This window comes from Hippoglossus stenolepis, chromosome 19, assembly GCF_022539355.2.
Source record: "Hippoglossus stenolepis isolate QCI-W04-F060 chromosome 19, HSTE1.2, whole genome shotgun sequence".
NCBI lineage: Eukaryota > Metazoa > Chordata > Actinopteri > Pleuronectiformes > Pleuronectidae > Hippoglossus > Hippoglossus stenolepis.
The window spans coordinates 18,142,254-18,168,899 of NC_061501.1; the positions used below are offsets into that span (position 1 = coordinate 18,142,254).

The following is a 26,646-nucleotide window of genomic DNA, read 5'->3' on the forward strand; positions in this document are numbered from 1 at the left end:
AATCACCACTTAACTTATAGCTCTGACTCAACTGCGCAAAGCACGTTCTTTAAATCTGATGGATTATGTTCACAGACGGCTTTAGACACAAAACTTTACAACTGATGTGTTTCTTGTTGCAATATTTCAAACATTGTTTTACATTCTGTGGCTCCAGTGTTTTTCTAGGTCCTCTTTACTCAGCAATACCAAGTGCTGTTCCTTCTACAAAGCCTCCCTTTGATTTTTCTCGTTGTGAAGTTAGTCATTTCACTATGTCCACTCCTGTTTTGCCGTCCTCTGCAAAACCTGAAGCACAAAGGGATTGTTTTTTTGTTTTTTTTACGCAAATGTCCCCTGAAAATGAAATGAACGGAGCAAAGAACTGCAAAAAAAGGAATCAGCAGAACAAATAGACAGACGGAGAAGCCAGACATACATTTAACAAGAGAACAACAATTCAACACCGTGCTTCATTCAATCATACATTCCCCAAAAAATAAAAAAATAAGACGGCATCTACGTGTGTAGCTTCACAACGGGGAGCAGGCAGCTGTTGAGATTTCAAACCGAGCGAAGCGACGTGAGCAGGCCGTTGATCTGAGGTGTTGTTATCTCCACAGCTGCCCACTAATCAGCAGGTACTGTGTAGGATAACAGAACATTTTCAGATGAGCGTGTAATTTACCACATGGTGTTTAGGACACTATACGTTAGAAAACATCCAGCAAGCGGCTTCGTCGAGCCTCGGGTTTGTTCAGGACGGAGAATAATGTGCGAGGTACCAAAAATCAAGATTCATTCAGATCTGTGATGTGCTCCAAAGAGAAGTCTGTTGATGCAAAACCTTCCTCCTGAAGTGAGGAAGAAGCAGGAGATCCTGTGCAAACCCAAAGTAAAAGAGAAACAAGTGGAATAAATCAAACCCCCATGGATAACACGGCTATTTCTTTTTCTTAACGTCATTAAAAGTCGATGAGATGTAGAGAACAATATGCTCCGGGTCCTGGATCGTAGATGTTGCTAGAAACACAAATTAGATTTCTCTGAATCCGCATTAATAGTACATCCACCCACAAGTATACATAGAACTGTATTATCACATAAAATACTCAATGCATCTCTTCATCTCCCTTCTTGATGTTTATCATTTTCTTTTGTTTCTCTATACTAATACTCAAGGACAAGGACATAGAAAAGAACATAATACCAATACTCCTATATTGTTAACTATAGGAAAGTGTTGTTAAAATGAACTCTATCACTTTGCTTACACAGAAGTTTGAAAGTTTTAATGAACCACATCTTCATTAGTCTTCATAGTGGGTGGAACAGAATTCCCAAGATGCCTGCTGCTAGAAAAACTGATATTTCTCTGGGATTGAACCAGCGAGAGGAGAGAAGTTCATATTGATATTTTTTTTAAAACACACACAGAACACAACCAGCGACGCTCCTCTCAGTGACGACCAAAGCAATGCAGTGGAAATGTCGCTGCTTCTTTTGTACATTGTTTTATTAGGAAAATAAGTATAAAAATATAAATATAAAACAATATGACTCAGCATTCAAACAGCATGAATTCAGTGTATGACAGTTTTCCTACAACATACACTTTTGCCATTACATATTACACCTATATGATGAAAATGAATTCACAGTTTGACAAATAAACTGCACCAACCATTCACATGAACATTGCTCGTCAAACAAGGATAGCAAATAGAATATAGGATGTCCATCGTTAAAAACACTTGGTAGATTTACAGCATTTAATGGAGTTGGCCGGAAAACCCTGCTCGACTCCTTCCCCCCCCCCCACGCCCCACGCCCCAAACCCAGTCCGGTGCCATTTAACATCGATAGTATACAATACTACTATCCCTCAGGTCACTTACAAAACACAATGTCCACACCATTGTTCACAAAAAATCCTAAAAGTCGAAAGGCATCTTTACTGAATATGACCAAAAAACAGTGGAGAATTATACTGTATCCGCGTTTATGAGAAAAAACTTTAACTCAGTTCAAGTCTTGATTTCCGTTTTCAGCATCCACACGAGGCGATGCATGTGAATGAGAATCAAATAGACAACTAGTTAACCAGCGGACTAGCTAGCAAACCAGACAGATAAACAGATAGATAGCTTGATAGATAGGTAGACGGACAGTCAACTAGCTGAGTAGCTAACTAACGAGACAAAAATCGCTGTCCGGCCAGAGAGCTAGATGAACAGACGAGAAATAAATGGGCTGAATAAAAGAGAGACGCCCCTGGCTTCTTCTAGGTCTCTCTGTCAGGGCTCTTCCCTATGTACATCTCTGCCAACTTTTTGAATTGTGGCCCCCAGTTGCTGAGGTAATCGTAATCCTGGTCCCCCTCAGTGGCCCCGGACTCCAGTGAACTGAGGGACTCTGCCAGCGACCCGCTGCCCTCGTACGCGTACGTGGCCAGGGAGTCGTAAGGGGGCGCCGTGGGGTCCGTATCGTTCTCCTGAAGCCTCCCGTTAATGAAGTCTCTGACATCCGCGTTATCCTTTATAGGTGATGTCCTCCGAAAGGGAAACAGCATTTCGGGTATGATGTCCCTGCGCAGCTTGTTAGCATCCATCACCTCTGGGTTGCGCAGTGTGCCGATATCAAAGGCCTGAGTGTCCTCCTCTCCGCCCCCTTCATCGTTGTAACTGACAACGTTGTCTCTGACATCCTCCTTTGAGATGATCAGAGGCTCCTTCTTCCTCTGTCTCCTCAGGGCAGCGAACAGCACCACGATCACTGCACAAAAAACAGTGGGAAACACAGAGAGAGAGAAAGCTCAGCACAAGATGTGTGCCTCCCTAACATGTGTCATGCATTAAAAAGCACAGGGGAGCTAAAGCGCAGAGGGGAGACACATTTGCTACCCGTGATAAATCCCCACCACTGCCTCAGGCATTCACCTCCTATTATTAAAGATTCAGTGGAAAAGCTTTTTCTTTCTTTTTCCCCTTGAACGGCACATTCACTGTATAAAATGCACGGCGGTTGGAGGATCCTATCCTATTTTTTTTCTTTTTATGCTCTCCAGCGCACAACCTCATATTTCATCTCCTTCATTGTTTTTCAGCTGTAAAAGACAATCTGAGATTGCAGAGTGAGCATGTTTCCACTGTGTGGTTGCAAGTTTTTAAATAAACTCATAATTCTTCTGAAAAAAGGGGAAGCAATCACTTATTTAGGACGAGCTACGATTCGTACTCCACCTGTGCTCCTCTCCTTCTCCTTCATTTTCCCTTTTTTTTGTGCCGAACCAGCAGGTAGTGTAGTTGTCTGCTTGCCTCCCACCTGGGTGTTAATTACAACACCTTCAACACGAGTCGGGGCGGGGGTGGCTCTTCAGAAGAAGCCTTGCAAACATTTGTGACTGACCACTGACACGTTTTGTGACGGCGCAGAGGAGAACCAGATAGCGGGAGTCATCCCGGCTCAGCGTCTGCCTGTCGGAGTCAAGCTGAGGTGAATGAGAAAGTCTGTCAGGGGGGTTCGCGACTCCGTGCGCTAGAGAAAAGCATCGGATAATGAGCAGATGTCATGATATTTTTGCTCGAGAGGAGTGCTTGGCATTTAACCTTCACTGCGCTTGATGTGCGAGAGAAGATATGCCCACTGCCAGAAACTGAATTTAAAACTTTGAAATTACAGCAGGCAAATAGAAAGGGAAGCTGGTCAGGACCGGAATGCTTGTGTCGGTAGTTTTGTCAGGGTCCACAAAAAGAAATCACGGCGGGAGGAAGGGGATCTAAACTCAAAACATGGAAATGCACACACACACACACACACACACACACACACACAGATGTAAATCTTTAACTGCATTGCCTTCAGCAACATGCACGGGGGCTTTCGACAGCTACATCCCCGGCAGCTAGTAAGTCAGAAATGTTCCTATCAAACACCCTGCTTGGCCGATGGAGGTTGGGTTTGGCCACTCATTTCTTATTGATATGCCCTTGACCATAAGCACGACACATTTCTGCTTTTCGCTGGGTAAAACGATAGGAGCTGTCGCCGCTGTGCCCCGTATTCTGTTACAGGAACGGCGAGGTGCTTCAGAATGTCAAACCCACTCTGAGCGTTTCTGTTAAGTGGATTTATCTGCGACGAGTGCAGCTTTGAACCACGGCGCTATTTTTTTCTGAGGGAGAGCTGCCTTTCATAACCACGTACGGGAAACTAACCTATCGTAATAAACCTGCTGATATTTGAGAGATGATAGCTAATGTTAAAAAAGAAAATGCACCTAAGTCCACACTAGCTGTTTGCTAACCGTCTGTATTATTCAAGACAAACACAAGTAGAGATTTCCACATGAGTTATTTAGCCTAAAATGGCTTTTTAAAAAATGTTTCCTCGATAAGCAACGTCTTGTGGTCAAATGAATAATTACTGGCCTCTCCAGCATGATGTGCTTCTGGTGTCTGGGGAGGACGTCGGGATGGAAGGATGGAGGATGGAAGGATGGAAGGATGGAAGGATGGAAGGATGGAAGGATGAGTGCTGAGTGTCTAAGGTTTGCATATTCTACTAAGAATCAGTGCAGTCTTCTTTCACTGATGATTGTAATGTTTCAAGTCTTTTTGGAATTATATATATGATGACATATATAATATGTTGATATTTACCTTCACGAGAACTGAAAAAAGATCAAAATCAATCTCGTCAAGCTGAAGAGATGCTAATATTTGGTGTCTATATATTTTTTGTCTTGCTTTCTCAAAACCAAAAACACAATAGCAACATTTAGTAGGAAATGAGTGACACAGTGTTTGTGTCTCTTTTAACATAGGCTGCAAATACCAGTAATTTACCACCTACATGAGAAGCTCAGCGTGACCTCCACAGACAAACTGAATTAATATGTTGGGGTTACAGGCTGTTAAGGACTGATGCATTTCATATTGTTGAAGCTATTATATGAAAAGGATATTTTAGCCGTATAAGGTTATGTTGTGCAAACTCTGTGTTCAGTGCCAATTCCTGAAGGTCTTTGTTTTCTAAGTGACACATACATTTTGAGAAATAGAGGATAAATCTAATCCATATTAACATCTATGTAGCAGTGATCCATAGGAGTTCATACTGAAGCGTCACAATGTTATACAATAGAGGGACTAAGGCTGAAACTGACCTGAGGTATGTAGCTTTAGCCTCAAACTTCAGCCCTAACACAGACGCCACAGAACCTTTTAACAGCATTGTTCTAAATAGAGATGGCTGGAAAACAAGCTGATTCAAGGAGCTGCCTTTATTTGGCCACTGGGGCAAAGCCAATAAAGTGACCACAGCAGCAAAACATCTTCCTTGGCAGCTGTAATCCTGCAACTTTCCCCACATTAAGATGAATGAGGGAGAATCATTTCTTAAAATCTCTGTTTTGCTAGAAATGAGATGAATGCACGAGGTGACATTGTGTAAACTTACTGGCCCATTGTTTCCTAAGCAGCTACACATGCCTTAATCTGCAGCATTCATCACTGTAAACTGCATATCTGTTGTGTTGTAATGGAGCGCTTGGCATAACAACGGTAACTAAGAGGGGCGAGACATCGTGAAGGGTCATTATAGAGTCTTAGACCGAGGCAGCCGTATGTTGTGTAGACTCTAAATCTCTCTAAAGGCCAATTTGTGATTTTTCATTCTTGGCCTTATGAAGGGAAATAGATTTGACTCCAGCGTCAGCAACGGCTGCGTGAACAAACATCCCAGGACCGACACGAGGGTTCAAATCCACGTGGTCCTCACACCTGCACGTGCACACGCTCACACGGGAGGAGGACTTACTGAGGAGGATGATGACACAGAGCAGTATGGCCACCAGCGCTCCCGTGGTGAGGCCGTCTGAGAAGGGCAGGACCTCCGAGTTGCACGACTGCATGTTCCCGCGGCTGTCGCACGCGCACACGCGCACGATTAGCGTGCTGGTGCTGCTCTGGATGGGGTAGTCGTTGTCGGAGATCACCACGGGCAGGAAGTACACGCTCATCTCGCGTCGACTGAAGCCTCCCCTCCGCGTCAGGATATTGGCGGTGTTATCTGCGGAGAGATGCACATGACGGGCCAAGCTGGTCATTGATGAGATGTTTCAGTTAGCGGGATGATCGTACAGGAAAAGGGATTTCAATCTGTGTCTCCTTTTCTCTCTGTTCGGTGACAGGCTCTTAATTTGCGTCCCTACGGTGTCTGTAAGTCCCGAGCATATAAAAAACAACTTTTGTTATTTGATTTGAGAAAAAGAACCTTGAGTCTTAAAAAAAAATCATTCAATAACTAGATTCAAACACCACTTAATTATTTATTCTAAAAAAAAAAAAAATGGATTGCAGCACTTTCTGGTAAAACTCCAGTTTTCATCTGTGCTGCAGTTTTCTCACTTTGTCTCCTGCAATTCATCACAGTCATTTCTGTATTAAAAGGAGAACATAGGAAAACAGCGCCTGCAAGTTTCCTCAACTATCACTGTCTTTCTCCAAATGGAAAAAAAAGAGCATAGCCACAATTTTCATAAGTCAATTAAGACGAAACATCCACTTTAATCCTTAATCTTTTGCATCAAAGTCAAACGACATTTCCCAAATTTGCTGAAACAACCTTGAATCCACTTTACATTAGTTTGAGCATCATGACATATCTTTATCTCACCTTGTCTGTCGTCGATGGTGAAGTTGGGGTTGGTGGCGCTCATACTGAAGACGAACTTGTGTCCGACGAGGGGTTCGTCCGTGTCCACAGCGCTGATTGTCTGAATCAGCTGTGAAGGACAAAACCAGGTAAGGGAGAGAAATTAAACACTGGAGCTGTTTCTTTTTTTCCTCGTAGGCAACTGATCTAAAACACACAGACCCTTCATGTTCTCTCGCTCTCCATTTCATGCTCTCTACTTAAATTCAAGGTGGTTGAATATTTTCTGTTCCGCCTCTAAACTGTCAAATCGTTTTTCACTCACTGTTAAATCCCCTTCACACGTTGACATCTGTAAACTTGTCTTGAGACATTTTCTTCTGTGCAGTTCTGTTGTTTATACGATTATTTAAATAATACCCACTCTATTAACTATTCAGGGATAAAAAATGTATGAATGTACAGTGTTTGTCTGGCCTTGGGGACACTGATGTGGTTTTATCTCATCGTGTACGCTCTTAACTTAGCTGTACATCATTTGCATTGATTCACCATCACGTGGATGGATTATACTCGATAGATTATTACTGTCATTGCAATATAAATAACATTATGACTCATGTAGTTACTGTATAAAGCGGGGGGGACTATAAAACCCGACTCTGACCGACATCATTAAGCAACATAATAAGTAACGGTCTGTAGATATGATGACAAATTTGTGTTACTGTAGCACAGCTAATGACTTGGTGTCATCGCAATAAATACAAAAGTTAATATTAATCAATTTGATAAATCGTGACTGAGATATTTCAAGCGCGAGCTCGTGAACTTGAAGCACCTGTCCTGCTTTGACGTTCTCACAGACAAACGTGTCGTAGGACATCGCGAACTCGGGAGCGTTGTCGTTGACGTCCAACACCTTGATGAACACGGGCACTCGCGTTGTCTGACGGGGATTATCTGAGAGACAGAGACGGTTTAGATAGTTTGGATCAGGGGGAGAATGAAGGGGCAGCAGAAAACTGGGAGGAATCTGAAATGACGATTACTTATTTCCGTTGCCACCACAGAGATGTTGTGCCATTTGGACATCTCTCGGTCCAGTGCCTTCATGGTGGTGATGGTGCCGTTCACCGAGTCGATGTTGAACAACCTCTCCAGATCCGTGTGACGATCGATTGAGTATCTGAAGGAACAACACACAAACGTTACCCTGACACAAACTCGTGCAGCAGCTCGTTGGGTTTCATCTTGTCACTGTCTTGTAAAATCTGTCGACCTTTTTACTTGAATGCAGTTTTGATCCTTTCTGCTTTAAGTTATTCTTCTGAACCTCAAAAATATCTTTCACACAGCTTTTCACTCATTTCCAAAACTAAATTATTCCCTGTGTTGTCTCAACCTTCATCTTTCCCCGTGCGCCGGCTCATTTGTCATCGTCAACTTTCATAATCCAATGAAATTTGAATATGCAACACAACGCGCCTTGTGGCACGGGGTCGCGAGTGGCGTCTCTCCGTGTCGGAGACAGGCGGGCGCCATATGTGTGGAATGGCGGCACCGAGCTGTGTGAGGCGACACAGCAAATTAAGCTCTTTCACTTTGACTTTGTGTTGTGCCACAGAGGGCTTACATAATTCGGGGAAATAAACACTGTCGGTATTCACTTCACAGGGCCGCCGCCATCTTCCACTGGGAAATCACCAGGGGGGCCCCCATGAATAATATCCGTTCCCCCCCCGCTCGTACTGACACATGGCTCGACTGATGGATTAGATTAAGCCAAGTGGGCACGTTTTCGTCCTCACTCTAAAAAGGACCGGAGCAGACTTTGTATTCCTATCTTGTGCGGCTTGTTTTTCTTATTGATTTTGAACTAGTTTAATTAAAGCCGGAACAATGAGTTTTGAAACAATCAAATTACCACAATGCAGCGCTACACCCATTTCGGTAGGTGAGGAAATCTTTGCTTAGCAGGTCATTGATTAATGTCTAAGTTTGCCAAGTTGTGAGCACTCAATTCTCAAGGAGAATGAGTTTGTTGTGAACAGGTACAAAGGGGATTTGGCATTTTGGCTCCGGCAGTCTGGCACAGTTTAGGCCCCTAAACATTTCTCATTGTCTCGTGCAGCGTACTTGACTGGCTTGTTGTCGGCATCGGGGTCCCTGGCCGACACCACGCCGACGAAGCTGCCGGCCGCCGTGTCCTCGTGCACCTCGATGACGTAAGGGTTCCGGGTGAAGACGGGGGACTCGTCCACATCCTCCACGGTTATCTTGACCGTGGCGTAGTCTTTGAACTGCAGGCCGTGGATGAACCTGGCGTCCAAGTAGGTGTTTTTCACCTCCACTCTGAACTCGTAGTCCCTCTTACTTTCATAATCCAGGGCCTGGAAATGAAAGAGCGATTTTTTTGTCATAAGAACAGCAGCCCTCCAGGATTGTGATTGTACTGCACTTCGTTTGTCTGCCTTTATCTTCCTCACACTGAAAAGTCTTAGTTACAAACCCGAGTGAGGAATACTGATCTGGGAAAACTACAAAGAGGTTCCAGCGAAGGGCTCTTTTACATTATGATTACATTTCACTGACTCAGGGTATCTGATAAATCCTGTCCTCTGTCGTGCATTAATAAACGTTATTAGCGTCTGTGTCTAATCTGACGCTGCACTATTCTGTCACCACGCTGAAATGAAACATACATATTAATACGAAGATCAAAAGAGAACTCCGCTTTAATTTAAAGTAAAACGAACATTACAATATGAACAGTCGGAAAAACTCCTCAATGTTAATTCTTCAACCTTCCAGGAGTTCAATTTTTAATCATGTGCTAGAATTATATTTCTTTGAAACACTTTACTGATTCTTTAAGATTAACAAGTGTCTCTAAAGTCGGTTTAGTGTTTAAAAGCAACAGGAAACAGGAGTTTACCTTTTTGATGATGATGATTCCCTCCTGTGTCGTCTGGTCGGTGATGATGTTGAACATGTCGTGACCTCCCACGATGCTGTACTCCATCTCCGCGTTACGCCCAACATCCGGATCGTCGGCCTTGATGCGGCCGATCGCTCCTCCGATCTCCGTCGACTCCACGGCAGTCATACGAAAGGAATCTATACACGACAGTGAGGGGGGGGGGGGACACGTTAATCGTCGTCCCATTTGTGTGTGTGTGTGCGGTCGTGTCACAAGCATGTACAAGCGATTTGTGCCCATTAGGAATCAATACGGAATATGGGGGATCGGCCTCTTACGGTTGGCGAAGCGCGGCGGGCTGTCGTTCACGTCAGAGAGAGTGATGCTGACGGTGGTGGTTCCTGAAAGTCCACCCATCTGTCCGGCCATGTCTTTGGCCTGGATCACCACCTGGTAGTGTTCCTTGACCTCTCGGTCCATGCCGGGCAGGGCTGTCTTAATGGTGCCTGAAGACAAACAGAAAAACTTGATAAGACAGACGTCAATTCCAGATGTGGTCTCAAACAATTGTCTTAGAAATTTGCTTTTATGTACAATTTTGCCAGTTATGTTTTGAGGTGAAATGCAATTTCTCCCTGGATTTCTAACTGTTTGCATTAATTCCTCTTCATGCTAAATAACTACGTCCAATGTGTCAATAAGACAGTTTTCTGTTTTAAAGACCTGGTTTTCTGTACTTCCACCTAACTTCACATAAAGGCTTCTACAAGATTAAATTTGACATAAATTATCTCCTTTATCTCTCGGTAGAAGAGCGAATATTGTTAACGCACCGAAATGCCAGATAGTATTAACATTTCAGAAATGTTTAAATGGCTTTTAAATGCTTTACCCTTTTAAAGCTTTTATTAGTCACAGATAAACGATTGGCTTATTACTAAGTTACGTCCCAAATTATTGATTTAAGTGTCAATATAATTTTGCAATTTACACTACCGGAGTCATAAAAAGATTCAGCTTCATATTCCATGAGAAATAAACTGTTTAGCTCAGTGATCACGACAAAATATTAAGTGTAAAGCAGGAATTAGTTGATAAGTTCCTCCAGAATTAGTCCTTGTTTCATTCTCACTTTGCAGAGCAGCACAAGAGCTGCTCATGGACTAACTTTAGAAACTGCCTCCAAACGGTTCCCGCTGCGTTTGGCTCACCATTTTCAGAATCCACAGAGAAATATGGTTGTCCCTGCAGAATGCTATATACTAGCTTGGCACTGTTCCCATACGTTTGATCGTCGGCATCGTTGGCAGTGATGGTGACAACAGATGTACCTGCAAACAGAACACGGGAAATCAATTTTTAAAGCCAAAGTATTGACACTGCACATATTGAGTCAAGACATGATCAAGAAACTCCCCCTTCTTTCCTACGAGGAGAATTTTCTGTAAACCCTGAAAACAGACCGACAGCTTGAACACCACTTGTCTTGTACTGGTTACCAGTGACTGATTTTCAAATCAAACAACATGGTTATGGAGAAAGTCAAATGAGTTGGCTCCAGGAAGGTTGTGATGTCTCGTTACAAACACCAGGAACATAGATATTAGTTATTTCTTTCCTTTTTTACCCTCCTGGCGTAAAATGCATCGTGCGTTTCTGCATCTGTCCGTCTGTGTTTGATCGTTTCATATCTGGAGAAGAACTCAAAAAAACATGTCAGATTTCTTATCATTAAATGGCGGTGAAGTGGTTTCTTTTGATATTTGGGGGTTTTCCCGGGAGCTGCATCTCACCTCCTGACAATGATTCTCGTTACAGAAACAACAAGGTACCTGCAGCCTCCGTCTAACCTGTGAAACTAAAGTGATTCGCTCGCAGACTGCGGCTCAACTCCTCTCCAACCTGACAATTTGATTAACCACAGTGTCGGCTCTATTTTAAATGTCACCGAGACTGAAGAGCCTCTGCATTGTCGAGATGTTTCCTCTTAAGCGACATATCACCGGGTGACCGCAGAGTCTGATGCATCATAAATACTGTGAATACTGAAGAGACAGAATTACTGTGCTTATCATGTTGTATTTGTTTGTACTGTGCAGCAGGTGCATGAACCTTCCTGCAGCCTTTATATAAAGATGGACGACAGATCTCCACTTCCTCCTGCTGCCCGGAAATGAAGCCACAACATTGTGGATATGAATGTTGCACACGCTCGACCAAGTGTGAGTCAGTCTCAGCCGTCAATAATCATCAAATTACTAATTAAAGCCAAACTTACTGGAAAATTACCACTTGGACTTTAATCAGTGCGATGAAAACGATGTTTAAAACGGAGAGAAATAGATTTTTTTACGCGTGCTTTGATTTCCTTAGTTTGGCCCATGTCCTGTCTACTTACATGGAGAAGGTGGAGTTTAAGATCTATCCTACAGCCAGTTGTCTTTATATAAAGTCTACGACTCTGCTTGTTGGTTCTTTAAGTGTTATCAATCAACAGGGATCCTAACAACATTACAGGAAATGTGCCAAACGCTAAATAAACCTTCCACAAGTCAGGTCCGGTCTTCGAGGTGTGATTCTCTGTTATTTATATGCAAAACAAGTGAGACTCAGTCACTGGAGTCACTTCCATGTGTCCTGCAAAAAATCAACCCGAGCGTTTCAGTAACGCCACACTGCAAATACTGTCCTTGGCATTCAGGGGACCTCTGCCGTGTCCTGTTTGGGTCTGACTGTCTCCCTGCATACTAATGAACCCTTGAACATCTGTCCCACTTAGTCCCAGCGATGGTAGCATGAAAGGGAGCTGCTGATTCTTCATGGCTGGCTGGCTTGATTAACCAGTGTGTTCAGTCAGAACATATAAGGCGGTTTATTAGTGCTGAGATGAGCAGTGGTGACCCTGACCCACCTTTTTTTCGCCGGCGTTCACGCAGGCTGAGAAAATCTAAGAGCAGCGCATCGTGAATTCCACACGGCACACTGCTATTTGTCATACAGACAATTGGCTTTTGATTTACTCTTGATTGCTCCCGTGTATTAATTTGTGGTTGCATAATTGCGGATTGATTTCAAGTCGCATGCATTATTTTTCGTGAGCTTTGTTTATATTCATGCCAACTGGTTTATTTGTATAACTTGAATGGATTGAAGTGGGGCGCGATGAAGCAAATCTTTAATTGGAAAGACTGTGACAATCTAAACTTTCAATATTTCTACTGCCTATTAAAAATGGCAAATGACATTACTCGTCATGAATGCCCAATGAGCCTGACTCCGCAAATAACAAACACAACAAAAAACTAAACACGGATGACTTTGAAGAAGTGAACGCAGAGTGACATCCGACCAGCCCCGTGACTTATGAGCAAGACTCTTCAAGGTTTGGGGTTTAAATATCCTCTGAAAAGCGTTTCTTGCAAAATGCAATTACATCAATTCTTAATTAAGTAAACAAGGACTAATGATTCCCCTCACAAATAATACACTGATTATTTTTCCTCAGTCGATTGTTGAATGATTTAATCCATGGAAAAATAAAAAAACTGTCAAATATACTTCTCCAGAGCATTAGGATTCAAAATTATGTCCAATAACTCGCAGCCAACATAATAGTTTAAAGTGATGCTGAACAAAGAAAAGCAGCAAATCCTCACAATTTCCCGACTGAAACCAGCAAATATTTGGCTTTTTTTTTGCTTGTGAAACCACTAAAATGATTAATCCTTTACCAAAATATCCACCAATTAACTTTTTGGGCTTTGTTGACGACTTGATTAATCCCCAAATCTATTCAGCTCTCGAGTGAAAAAAAGAAAATCAAACCACAACTCACCAACTTCTGACATTTCAGGGACGCTGGCGAAGTAGATGTCTTTCGCAAACTTTGGCTCGTTGTCGTTGATGTCGTGAATTTTGATGTTGAACTCGGTGTCGGGCTCCAGCTCTGAGTTGGTGTTCCTGTCCAGGACTTTGGCGACGAGCGTGTACATAGCTTTCTCTTCCCTGTCCAGCCTCTTGGTGGCGTGAATGTCCCCGGACTTCTCGTCGATCAGGAACAGGGTGCCCGCCCCTTCTCCCGTCAGGACGTACTTCACGTTGCCCTCCCCTTTGTCCATGTTGGAGTGCAGCTGAAGATGAGACACAGACGTTTAAGGGTTATTGCATCTTTTCACATCAACTCAAATATGTTAATAAAGCACATTTTAAACAACGAAGGGTTAATCAAACTGCTGCGCCTTTTGAAGAAGAACGGAGGTCAAATAGAAAAACAAAGCATACATTAATTTTGTGTAACCACTGGCAACACTACGTAGCTGCTTCCAGTTAAATCCTCCTGAAAGAAAAAGAAAAATAAGGTATCCATAATCTTTACATTTCCCTGGAGCTGCACTCCACTGAATAACAAATCATTCCTTCTCCTGCTGCCAACACGTTTGCTTCCAGTTCTCGGCGCTGCTCTGACCGTGGCATGACAAAGACTAATATACATTTGCACGGGTCTTTTCTCTTGTGGAGGAGTAAAATACTCCTCCACGTTTACACCCCGGTTGCCAAACAGCTTCTTTTTTTATACTTTCTTTCGGATAAATTATGAATATGTAAATAAACGATCACAGGCCGGAATCAGTGGGAACATTTGTGAACGTTTAACTCTATCGACTATCTGCTCTCATCTCTTGAGTTGGCCTGTTGAGCTCTCTCTCTCTCTTTTTTTTCCTGCTCCCTATCAGATCGGTTCGAGGATGTCGGACGCTCCACGGAAACGGCCTCCGAAGCTCTGAAAACATAATCGACTTGGCCTTTCTTCCTGCTTTGTCTTGTGTTTTCTGCGACCTGGCACCCGCAGTGTCAAGTGTGACGTTTTCCATTACTCCAGATCAAATTAGTCTTACATTTCTCTTCCAAATTGCACCATTGAAGAATGATGAAAACCTGACCTACAGCAACTATAGCTAAAATTAGTCACCTCTGACCTATCCATCACCTTGAAGCGGCTCCCGGCGTCACGCAGGAGTAATGGCGGCACGCTGTGACAGACACTTGATTCAAGCTCATTACTGTAGTGGATCTGTCAGCAGATATATTTAGAGCTCTATCTCATGGGTTCACGTTTTTTAAATGACAAGTAGTTAGGGACACAGAATGTACGTCGGTAACTTATTAATATTAATGTCCGCACGCTGTGAGGAAACTAATTATTTTCTTCCTGCAGTCGCAAGAGTGATGTCAACAGTACAACTTTGGATTGGAAATCAGAAATGCATTGCCTCAGTGTTCGCTATTCTGAATTGGAAAAAAAAATAAAAAATGGGGACGCGTGTGAAAACAAGATGCTGTCAAGTTCAAATGAGTAATATGCACAGTATGTGGAGTTGTTTGAAAGTACTTTCATGCAGATGAACTCCATTATCCAAAGTCTATTACGTAGGAATATCAGTCAGCTTGGATTTTCACATAGATTTGTGCTCCGGGACAGTCTATTCATTGTTTGTGAATATGAATTCTCCCCTGAGCTGGAGACCGGCGAACCGAGGATTTATGACGTGCTGCGGATGCGAAGGCCGAAACTGCTGTTGCCTGTGAATGACGGGCTAATTTTGGCAAGCTGGGGAGTGTTTGTATGTTTTCTGCTGCATTGAAATGACCTTTATATCTGTGGCGTGCAATTATTCCCCTGAAGCAAAGAGGGAAAAAAAGAGAAAGCTATTCACTGCCTCGGTCACCTATTCTCTCCTTTGAAATGCGTTGTCTGCGCGGTGGTGTATTGGCTGTAGGATGCATTAGGACACGCTCGCTAAGCAATGCACAACTCCCCTGCAACACGAGACCAACATATTTCATTACTGCGACAATTCAAACACACTGCGGTGCTCAGGCTGTAATAATTAGGCCATGCGATCTCAGACCTCGTCACACAACAGCCACTGGAGGTTTTTTCTCCATCCTTTTGATTATATTCTTCGGGAGAGTTTTCATCTGATTATTACCATATTTCTCAGACCTGATTGTTAATCCTGTGAAAAAAGGAACCTGAGGAAGCAAGAGAAACAACAAACAGTGAGCCGTCAGAGCAGCTCGCACCCTTTGCAGCCAGCTGTCTGCGGGATAATAGGAGTTTTACAGTCTTTGCAGAACCTTGCTTTATGTATTTTACAGTTTTCTCTGCAGGAGAAAGCAAACCCTTAGCTCGTGCACTTTTGTTAATTATCGGATGTCTAACGTCAGCTTCCCCGATCATGTGTATACACAGATCTCCCTGTGGCCATATAGATTTTTTACTGAGTGGAAGGGGTTTTTGCACAAGTAAGCATTGCTTGCACTGAGTTATTATAAGATAACATTTCATCTACACATAATAATGTCCCCTGTACCTGGACGAGGCACCGTGCCATCAACATGGATGTTCTGCAGGCTTGTCCCATAAAACACAGTTTCAACAGTACATCATTCAATGTGATGTTTCAAAATGTAAAAAACAAAGCTGAACATACTGCCGAGGAGCAACTCTACATCCAACATGCGTAAACACAGCACATCTCGTGCAGCTAGAACAGCCAGAACGGAAAATGGCACTGATACTCCTGTGTGTGCTCAGAGTGAGGCACAAAGTGTCTTCACACAGCCTTAACAAAATCAAATGTTAGCACTACCTCGCTATATTTGCCGAGATTTAGAGGCTCTCCTTTCAAGGCCTCGCAGCACAAACACAGCCTTTTCAAGGCCTTACAACAGAAGCACAGAAGAGAGCCTTGATGAGTTAAATCGCCTTGCACAAACACTGAGGAATTGTCAGCAAAGCAGGGAAATCATTGGCAATTCTTGTCAGGTCTCTGGTAAGCATTGCTCGGTGCTGCGAAGAGGAGATAGCAAAATAGAGTGCAGAACGGATACAGAATAATTACTCTTCCTCCCTGTGTCCCTCTGTCTCTTAAGACAGACAGGAATTCTTTACCACTGCAGCGTTGTAGTATAATGTACGAGATGCAGGTTAAACCTACAGCTCACAGGCTCTTTTTACTTTGTCACAGCTCCGAACTAAAGCCTCGAACTACGGGACAAGGCCACGCAACACCTCCAGGATCCTCGTTGGCAAAAACAATATTCACCCGACAACATGAGCTACCTTGAATATTCAAATTTGGTGCAGCGCATTTTGTTTACAAGGCACAAGACAATGCAGTGCACCGAGAATTTAATAGGATTTTGTTCACTTGAAACACAGCAGTCAAACGCTCCGGAATATAAAGTTTGTGCTCGTATTGCTCAGCATTGCGAGTGTTCACACTTCACAGCCCTGCTTAAGAAGTAGGGCACCACAGCTGCACACAGTGAGCGCTCACACTCATTAATGGCTCCGTGAAAGTCAGTTAAAATGAGATTTGAGGGTTTTTACGCTTCACACGCGCTCAGCCACTCCGTAGTATCTTTACAATTATAAAATATACCATTTAAAACAAATTTTTTTTCTTCTCATTCCAGTGTTGACAATCGCTGCTGAGCCAGAGCAAATGCCGCAAACCTTACTTTTTACAAATGCAGTTAATCATTGTGTGGGGTATCAGTCAGCAGTGTGTAAGCCTCAGAGCAGCGTGTCTTTCGAGCACCTTTGATAAGCAAGTGTGAGCTGCATGCATTATGCAGCGGAGCCGCATGCAGCGCGCCGCTTCCTTTCCAGTCGAGAGGCGAGCCGCAGCCGAGTGCGACTGTTCTTTACATCACATTTGATTGCAGTAATCAAGAAATCAACCTCAAGTGACAGTTAGCGAGTGTGTGTGGGCTGATTGGAGAGGTTTGATTGAATGTGAAATAAACAAGGTGCTCCCACAGTGCTCGGGCAAAGACCATTAAATAATCCTTATAAAGGCGACCAGCGGGGCCGTGATGGCTTTGTGCTGGGGCATTTAAGTGCTTTTTTGCATTTGGTCTCCATTTCTCTCTCTCTCTCTCTCTCCCGTTCTACCTCTCTCGCCCCAATCTATTTGCTTTTCTCTGCCTCTCTCTCTCTAACTGTCCGTCGTGATTGTGCCGTTCAATCGCTCGTCGTCCCGTCAAATCCATCTCATTCCATCTGCCCGCCGTTTATCTATCATTACGTTCATTAGGTTTGCAGCGTAGTTATTTTCATTATTGATCGATTTTCCAGTTACGTCGGCGACAAATCGATAAATTATTCTTTGAGGAACATGTCACAGAATAGTAAGTGAATAATCCCAGAGCCAATATAATGTTTCTGGATTCACCAGGAGATCGTCGAATGTGAACGAGCACGAAGATGCACATCCTGGTGTTTATTAAAAAGAGGAATTTGACATTTTTTTCCAAATATAGTTTGCCTAAAAGATTTGTCTTTGGTTTTTACGCTTGTCTTTTCCACGTCCTACTGTTCTGTTGATTCATCAGTCTGTAGAATAACTCTTCATCCAACTCCCGACACTGTTCACCATCCATCTGATTGGGGCAGAATCATTTTTTTTATCATCAGCGATGAATGTGCCAATTATCTTCTCCAACAATTGGCTAATTTAGTCAATTGTATTCATAATTTCTCAGAAGCCACAACAATGGCTTCCGTTCGCCTGTGTGAGTCTGACTAACAGCACAAAACCCTGAGATGTTCATTTTACTGTCATTTGTCACAAAGAAAAACAACAAGCCGGACCATTTGGAATTATTGCTTGCGGGGAAAAATAAATTTCTCATCGAAATAGTCGCCAATTGAGTTTCAACTGGTTGATTAATTTATTAATATCTGCAATGTCTTACTTTCTTTATATCGACATAACCCACCTGAATCTGCCTCGATTTCCCAAAACCCCCAAAGTTAAACTGAGGGGAATTAGAGACACAGATTATCCTCAGCTTCTTTTCTAAAGCATAATGGCTGCCCCTTATTCCCCCCCCTCCCCCCCTCGATAATTTATCACAGCCTCATGTTTTTTTTTCTTTTCTGACACTTTAATAGAGGACGATATTGGACACAGGCAAAAGTGGAGAACTGGTGAATGCGATTGCTGTCAAGCCACAGAAGTTCGGTGCCAGAAAGCATCAAAGGCCGGAGAAGAAAGCCACACGACGCCAGCCGCTGACACATCAACGGACGGCCCCGCTCTTAGTTAGCATTTGCTTTGCTGCTTCATCATATAACACAACAAGGTGAATTTCATTGGCCCCCCCCTTGATTGATATGTTTTCCTTCCTCCTCTTCCTCCGCTCCCCCCCTCCCCCGTTCCATTTTTATTTCCACTGTTCCTACCTGTTCACCACATCAGGATGATGGTTTCTGCAAAAAGAAGTTGTCATATCCTCCTACTCAACCTTGCACAAGACACTTGTTTACTCCGGAGAATGAGGTGTGTGATGAAAGCCAGCTTCCTCGGAGAAAATTGGCTGTCGCCAGCCACCTCATTTCCCTCCCTCGAGTTGATAACTGCAGCGTTCCCCATCACACCTGTCTTCATAGTGCTGTGGTACGGGCGCGCTGACAAGAGCCCCTCTGATCTGGGTGGGTGAGGAGGTGGAGCATTGTCCCACAGCTCTGCTTTTTCTGTAATTATTTGGAGGAAAGTGTCTTTCAAGAGCTGTAGTTTATTTTTTTAATTCGCCGTCTGAGCCACTCGTGGGACAATCGCACACTGTTTAAAGTCAGACGCCTTTTTTTTTGTCAGACTACAGACTGGAAATAAAGATGGACGACATGACAGCTGCCCAACAGTGAAGCCAAATCATCGTGCTCGCCTCCTGGTGGCTGGCTGCAGTACAGGTCATACACACGGGGGCATGGACCAAACTAAAAAGTCAAAGTTGTTTCTGTCATTTCTTAAAAAACGAGACACATCGTCCGTCCTCAGTCTGAAGCCAACTTATCTGGGCCTTGACGTGATGGACTGAATCGCTAAGTTTACTTTTACTGTATTTCTGAAATGAGAGCGAACAGCGAGTCCTGAAGTTCGGTAAAAGTTTTATATATTCATTCTTACAGTTAGTGTCAGTTTTTAAATTACTGAGCAGTAAGTGTCACCGTCCACTCACTTCATGTTGTATTAAAGGAGACTAAGTCTATTCCTTTGACGGCCCTGGATTTGAACAGGGGGGTTGTCAACAGGAGGTTTTAGCTCATGACTCACGGACCTTTGAAATCATTGAGTGATGTTTTAAGACGCTCGGCGGATGAGGACGACGTCCTGCTAATTAAATAATGAATTAAACTCACAGGCTGGAGGTAAAGAGAACAGGTCTTGCACTTGCCGTGTATCTGATAGCTCCGTTTAACAGCCAGCTTCCTGGCAGCCCATTCGTCTTCAGCCAATTACATCAAGCAGCGCTTCAACAAGCTAAACCTTCTATAATTAGTCCGCAGACAATGTGTTTGGACACGTTACCTTGCCGACATATTGATGGTCATTTCCTGCGTATTCCTCGAGCAGAAAGAATTGATTCCACATCCATCCACGTTTGGAGCGCTGGAGAATCCGCCCATCGCTCTCTGCCATCCCAAACAGTTTCCCAATATTCCCGGGTGTGAAGGGCAGGGCGCTACTGGGCCACAGGATAGAGAGCATCAGGAGGAGCAGAACCTGATTGGTTACCATGGTATCCACTCAGCTGGGGGGACGTCCTGGGTGACTTCTGAATTATGGTAACAGGGTTGTGATGGGACGAGCACTGGAAGGCCGTGTCACCAGAACAGACATTGTATTCCTCTCCGGGATGTCCGTCAGATTCCTGTGAAAAGAAAACGCACTTTAATGACACTTGTATATCGTATTACTTTAAAGGCTGTACTACTCTCTGATTCATTGAGTGTACGCTGTGCGTGTGTCTTTCTATTCGTGCTGTACCGACAAGGTAACAACTATTTACAACTCTTCAAACCCAAATTGGAAACGTCTTTGGTATATATTTCTTTCATGCAATGTAAATAATTCAATGGCAAGTGCGTAGAAAACAACAAATGCAGCAGGAGTCATTAGTCGAACTAGGAAATGGCTGAAGAAAATAAAAAGAGACACTAAAAGGAAACATTGCTCATAAGGAAAATTCAATGGACTGACTTCGCCAAAAAGACTCATCCTGGTGCATTAGCAGCTCAGTGAATGCCACATTCAAATTAAATCTAATCACAGAAACTGCACGATGTTGTCCGCTCTTTGTTTTCTATTACAAATGGTCAAAGTTTAACGTATTCGTGTTTGCTGCCAGAAGCTTTTATTTAGTTACTGCATTTGTTGTCCTTAAATTTAGTGCAGCTGCCCTGCAACACTTTCTCTCTGGTGCCCTTTCTCCTTTTATTTCACTGACGCTAATGTCCATTAACAGTACAGATAGTCTGTGATCTTTCAATGCAGCCTTGCCCCTTTTTGTTACAGGCGGGAGACTTTCTATGCCCAACTTGAGAGAGAGAGACAAACTTCCTCTAATTATAAATTGCATCAGTGTTGATAATGCAAACACGACTTCAAAGCTGCTGTTTGAAAAAGGTTAATACAACGTAAAGCTTCTGACACAAGCAGAAGCCCGACCACTGTAAAACGCTCCGCTATAAACTGTTGAGATTTTTATGTTCCTGGCCTCGCACTCTTTCAGTTTAAAGGGCAAACTCCACTAACATGGTTCAAGATGAATTGTCCTCTTGACTTTACCATTATTTCCCCAGCCTTGAACTTCACTTTCTCTTTGCATCCCTTAGTTGCAGAACATTTCCTTAGGTTTTTATTCAATGTTTAGATTCATCCTAAAGGGAGGAACATCTACAAAGATATGTGTTAAAATGCCAAACAACTGAAACTATCCCCAGGTATCTGTTCAAGATATTTTTTTTTTGTTATTTGGAGTCGTCTTCCGATACTTCACTGAGACAATGTCCCCACCAGGACGGGTCCTGATAGGTAATTTGGGTTTGCATGCATAATTTATGCTCTTTTGGAAGTTGATCCTAATAAATCCTGCCTCTCTTTCCAAAAGAGCACATTTAGTGAGGCTCACGCATGAAGGCTGGAGGACCGGAGTTATTCTGACAAGTGTTCAGTGGGTACTTCAGGGACGGCTGCGGGAAAGACGCACGCTAGTTTGGCAATTCCTCTGCTTTTGTTCCGAGCTCTTAAACAAGGTCTGTAATGTCAGTGGATGTATTAACACGAACAAAAAGGCACGTTACCGTCCATGAATAAATTAGTGCTATGGTTCTATTGATGACATTATCGGCATTAAAAGAATGTAAATGCTTGGAATGGATTGAATAGAAAATCAAATAACCGAGCTAATGAGATATTGATGTTGAAAAAAAATAAAAATGCTCTTGATGCTTTTAGTCAGTTGAATTAATTCAATCAACTTTCGAATAACACCAGTTTCCAGTGTGAGCTTTGGTCTTTGCTCAATGTTTTTGTGGCTGGACGTCACCATTAGGAATTAAAGTGCTCACCTGCACCGAGGCCACAAACACAAAGTGTGCATACTCATAGATCCTGGATATCCCCTTCATTTGTTTTATTGTTTTTCATCAAAATCCATGAATTATTGACGACAGTGGGAGAATGAATGTCCCTCGATCCACCCCCCCAAAATGTAATGAGTTCCTCGTTGGCCCCATCCTTCAACCCGGTGCCATGGAAAACCATTCAGTTGTGTTTTATTCCCTGTGATCCTGCTGACAGACAAACAAACAAACCAACAAACACACAACCTCCTCCATGAGAACCGTGTGATATGTGTTGTGAGCAGCTACAGAGACACACAGAGGGAATAAATATGACAAACAACTTTGTCTTATTCTGACTCCAGAGCAAAAAAAAAACTTTCTAAAAGTTCATCCGTACCAGGGGAGATAACATCAAGAGGAGATTGTGTTGTAATTTGCTGATAGGTTTTCTCATGTTATTTCCTCATGCATGCACAGTGTGTGGCTCGGGTGTGACACATGCATTCCCCAAATCAGGAAACGTCGCCTCGCAATTAATCTAGTCTGATGCTTGTGATTACATTTTCTAATTATCATTCCAGCCTGTCCTTGAGTTTTAATAGCATTCTGGATATTAATCTTTGATGTGGTGTGCCTATTAAGCATTAGGCCAGTGTGTCTTTTTCAGAATTCTTCCAAACACTCCATTAAAGGATGAGTGAGCACGCTGAATCCATGCCAGAGCCTATAGGCTCAAGCTGAATTATCTCAACTTATTCAGCCTATTAAATAGATGGGGTTTAAAAAAAGACCAAAAGAAAATATTGTTTATGAGTAGATTAAGTTGTAGCAGCTTATATTGCATTGGCATTAAAACCAGAGATGTAAAGGGACAAAATTGTTAAATATGCTTTTAAAGAGTAGTCTAGGGTTGTTATTCCTAATCTTTGCTATACGACACGTTCTGGCAAAGAGTTCTTCTCTGCCCCATTTCTGTAATCTGCAAAATTATACATTCTTGTTTTGCTGAATAAGAACATCTTTGATCAGATATATATATAAACTAGCTGCTCATCGGGACGAGCTTCCCTCGAAAAAAGAAGGAAAGCGCAGCCTTGCACATTAGTCTGTATAAATCTGTATGCACATGCGTCCCAAAAAAAGTGAGCACGCAGTCTTCCCCGCAGACGTTAAACTGATCCCTGCAACTAAGCAGTTTTGTGGCTTCTCTGACTTCAGTTGGACAGTAATCACGGATGCAGCGCACAGCAGAGGTCTGGCTGGTAAACCTTTTTAAAGAGGTCTTGCATGCATAATAAATTGATACTCCTCTCTATACATGGGAGGATATAAGCACCCAAATTGACCATCTGGTCTCTGTGTTGCTGCAGCCTTTGGCACCGGGATTAATGTCAACATTGCACTCTGTGTTTTTTAAATTAACACGGTGCTGCTCCTCAGTAGGATAATATTGGGTTTTTATCACGAGACCAAAGAAATAAATAAAGTAGAAAGGAAGGTGCCAGTGACGTGTTTGAATAAATGTAATCAAATACAAATAAAAGAGATAATTTACTGGGCTTCAATCAATCCCAGCTTCCATCGGAGTAAAGTACAATTCAGAGCCACGTTGCATGAGCTGGAACACATTTCTAAATTCTTGTTTTAATGCTCATCATCATACGAGCACGCACCTGCAGCACCGAGCAGAATATCTTTAACATGATTTATCATCTATCATCTGAAACCTCCGACCCTCCACACAAATATGAACCAAATCTAAATCAAGCTGGAAGTCAGACACCATTTAAATTGCAGCCTTTTGATATCCATGTATAATATTAGAGAATTCAACAAGTGACATCGTTGTATGGAACCTGAAATGAACAGTGATCGGAGGAGGAAGAACCGAAGATGCAGAGAGGGCAGGTGAAGGTTGTGAGGTCATCAAACCGGTGTCATGATGAGTCTCTGTGATTATTACCTGCGCTGTTTATATAAAAAAAAAAAAATCTGCAACATGATTCACAAGCTGTAAATGTCATATTTCTTCGCAGCGACGGACATTTACCACACGTGTGAGTTGGGTGCAAGAAACCAGTGCTGCGTGATTGTCAGTTTGAGGAGCTCCAGTGATTGCTTGCCGGTATTGGCAGCCCGGCACAGACAGAGTGTAAATCTAGCATGAGGGGCGTTGATGCACCACGATGCAGCACCTGTACAAAATCCTCCACTTGGTGGAGCCCTAGACCTTCCCAAGCCTGGTGTGGTCTGCTGGCTGCAGTCAGTGGCAAACCTCAGCAAGCTTCACTCATGTTTTCAAATCCTCTAAGCAATTTTGTGATACAGTGCACACTTCATCGTTGAAAAGATATTCCAGAAAGAGGGGTGGGTTTTCTAGAAAAAAGGCTCCAGAGACGGGGACGGTGTCAAATAAAACGCTCTTATTTATTTAGAAATATAAGGAGTGCACTCGTCATCATGTTGGGATGATTGAAGGTTGGTATATAAGCATTTTAAATGATAATGAGTTTATATACAAACACCTGCTGATTAAAGGGACGTCTGTCCATGTTAGCTTAGCCAATCTAAGAAAAATACAAGATGCTGTGGTATAGAATGACCGGCTACTAATTAAAACAGATAAAAATGGGTATATATCATTCTGTTGAGCCCCATCCACCAGCTTTTTGATTGACATAGTGCTCTCGAAATAAATATTCATGTGTAATCCTCTAAATCCAGCTGTGTGAGTGCTCCTGGGAGCCCCAGTGCCTGCGTGCATCTCCCACCTCCTTCCCACTGAAACACTGAAAGGTCACTCCGTATCCGACAATAATTCAAGCAGCATGTTAGTGGCTAATTTGCACTAAACAATAATGGCATTACATGGGTGACCTGGTGCACAGCGCTGCACCCTGATGTATATCACTTTGGTGACTGTGAAGCTGTCTGCATGTGAGGCAGCATGCAAGAGGACCGTGCGCCTGGAAAAGAGTGACAAATACAAGAATAGGGAGACTCAGGGGCTGGATTAAGTTTGTGCCTTGGAGGATGTGCACATGCAGCCTACGTACTCAGCAGCGCCGATGGCTGCACCGCTTCAACGCCACGATAAACACCTCCAATGCGTTTTTTTTTTTACAGAGATATGAATGGTCGCGTGCTTCTCCATCAACGCTGCCCACAGCACATCACAAGTGAGATCCGCCTGCACCGCCTCTCTGCACACGGACAGATATCAACACACACACACACACACACACACACACAGCCTGGCATGGACACTTTAACAGGTGCACACACACTTTGGGATGCACATGTATGTTGCATGTGACACATACATGGATTTGGACGTGTGCTCTGTGGGGTGCCTGCTGGTTCCCAGTGTGGAGTCAGGGAAGCTGCCTCTTGGATGTAACACTTCTCATCTTGAGACAAAGTTAATTCTCTTCAGTCTTTATGAAATCACAGCATAGCCCCGAGTCATGACGCCCACCTCAAAGTTACGCATGCAGCGTTACCAACTGTGTGACAGGTGCACGGCGCCGAGCAACACACACACATTGTAAAGGAAAGGAACAGATCCTGTAAAACACTGAGTCATCACCCATCATTAATCAGCCTTAAGTTCAAATGTCAGGAGGATGAATCAGGAAATCTCCTCTCCTCTGACAACATGCAGTTCATCTCATTTCAAACACAAATTAAAACACAAAACAAATTCCAATCAGAGAATTGAGGAGATAAATCCTGCAGCTTCCCACTCCAGTGGCTGCGATGCCGTTATCAAGCGCTTTGAAGTTGCAACACTTCTTTTCATGTGACGCTGCCGCTGCAGCAGTCGTCTGGCTCGGTCACAGAGCAAAGAGCAGAGCAGCCCCTCTGGAGTCTGGAGGCAGACGAAATATAAATATGTCCCTCAACGTTAGTCGGAGGAAGCCCTTACCTTTTTGTGATGTTCACAGCTTAGCATCCATCTGTGTCACTGAGTGCTCGGTACTGTGTTCCTACTCCTGAGCAGTGCTTAGCGCTGGAGAATCTGACTCCTCACGGCAGAGCTTACATTCCAAGACTGACAACAGCACAGCTGGTGCGAATGTGTATGGGAGTGTGTGTGTGTGTGTGTGTATGCATGGGAGAGAGATGGGGAAGAGAGAGAGAGAGTCTCCTGCCTCCCTCGCTCTATGCTTCTCTATTTCTCTCTGCCCTCCCTCGCTCCGTTTCTCCTCCCCACTCTTTCTGGCTCCTCTCCCCTTTCCTCCTCTACACTTTCTATCATCTCTCTCTCTCTCTCTCTCTTTCTGTGTCTCTCCCTCCCTTCCTCTCTCATCCTCCCCCTCCCTCTCTCTCTCTCTCTCTCTCTCTCCCCCCTCTCTCGCAGTGCATCACTTCTGGCGGTGGATGTCACCCAGGCTGAAGCTGAGGCGACTCTGCCCCTGATTGGCTGCCATTCACAAGTTAGCGATAAAGAAAAGGGAGAGCGAGAAGAAAAGCAGAGGGTGGAGGAGGAGTAGGGGGAAGTGTGTGTGTGCATGTGTGTGTGTTTGTGTGTGTGTGTGTGTAGTGTGTGTGTGTTGCTAAGTGAGAAAACAGTGTCCTTACATCCCAGTGAGCATCAGTTGACTGTGGAATGGAGGAGCCGTGGAGGTTAGGGGGCTGAGGAAGAGGAGGGTGGACGCCGGGA

At 43.5% G+C, this 26,646-nt stretch overlaps 1 protein-coding gene and 1 long non-coding RNA gene across 2 annotated transcripts in view; one reads left to right on the plus strand and one right to left on the minus strand.

The window, feature by feature from the left end:
- The window catches only part of LOC124851159, a 34,094-nt gene extending 8,034 nt beyond the window's left edge, over positions 1–26,060 (plus strand). Inside the window, exons 2-4 of the long non-coding RNA XR_007032248.1 lie at positions 8,771–8,969; positions 18,525–18,715; positions 25,107–26,060. This is a non-coding gene — a long non-coding RNA (uncharacterized LOC124851159). The remainder of the gene's footprint in view (positions 1–8,770; positions 8,970–18,524; positions 18,716–25,106) is intronic.
- On the minus strand, positions 1,808–26,084 carry cdh10a (cadherin 10, type 2a (T2-cadherin)). The gene is made up of 12 exons (XM_035142825.2): positions 25,909–26,084; positions 19,942–20,284; positions 13,395–13,689; positions 10,771–10,890; positions 9,898–10,065; positions 9,575–9,756; positions 8,776–9,029; positions 7,689–7,825; positions 7,478–7,599; positions 6,658–6,766; positions 5,800–6,051; positions 1,808–2,754 (listed from the first exon to the last, which is right to left on the minus strand). The coding sequence occupies exons 2-12, from the start codon at positions 20,149–20,151 to the stop codon at positions 2,264–2,266; spliced, it is 2,340 nt and encodes a 779-aa protein (XP_034998716.1). The 5' UTR covers positions 20,152–20,284; positions 25,909–26,084; the 3' UTR covers positions 1,808–2,263.
- Between the last annotated feature and the right edge of the window lie 562 nt (positions 26,085–26,646).

Coding starts and splice junctions, on each gene's coding strand:
- cdh10a (XM_035142825.2), bottom strand. CDS start 20,151: ATGGTAACCAATCAGGTTCTGCTCCTCCTGATGCTCTCTATCCTGTGG. Junction 13,690..19,941: donor ACCATCAATATGTCGGCAAG/GTAACGTGTCCA, acceptor TCTCATCTTCAG/CTGCACTCCAACATGGACAA. Junction 10,066..10,770: donor CTCTGTGGATTCTGAAAATG/GTGAGCCAAACG, acceptor GTTTGTCTTCAG/GCACCATTAAGACAGCCCTG.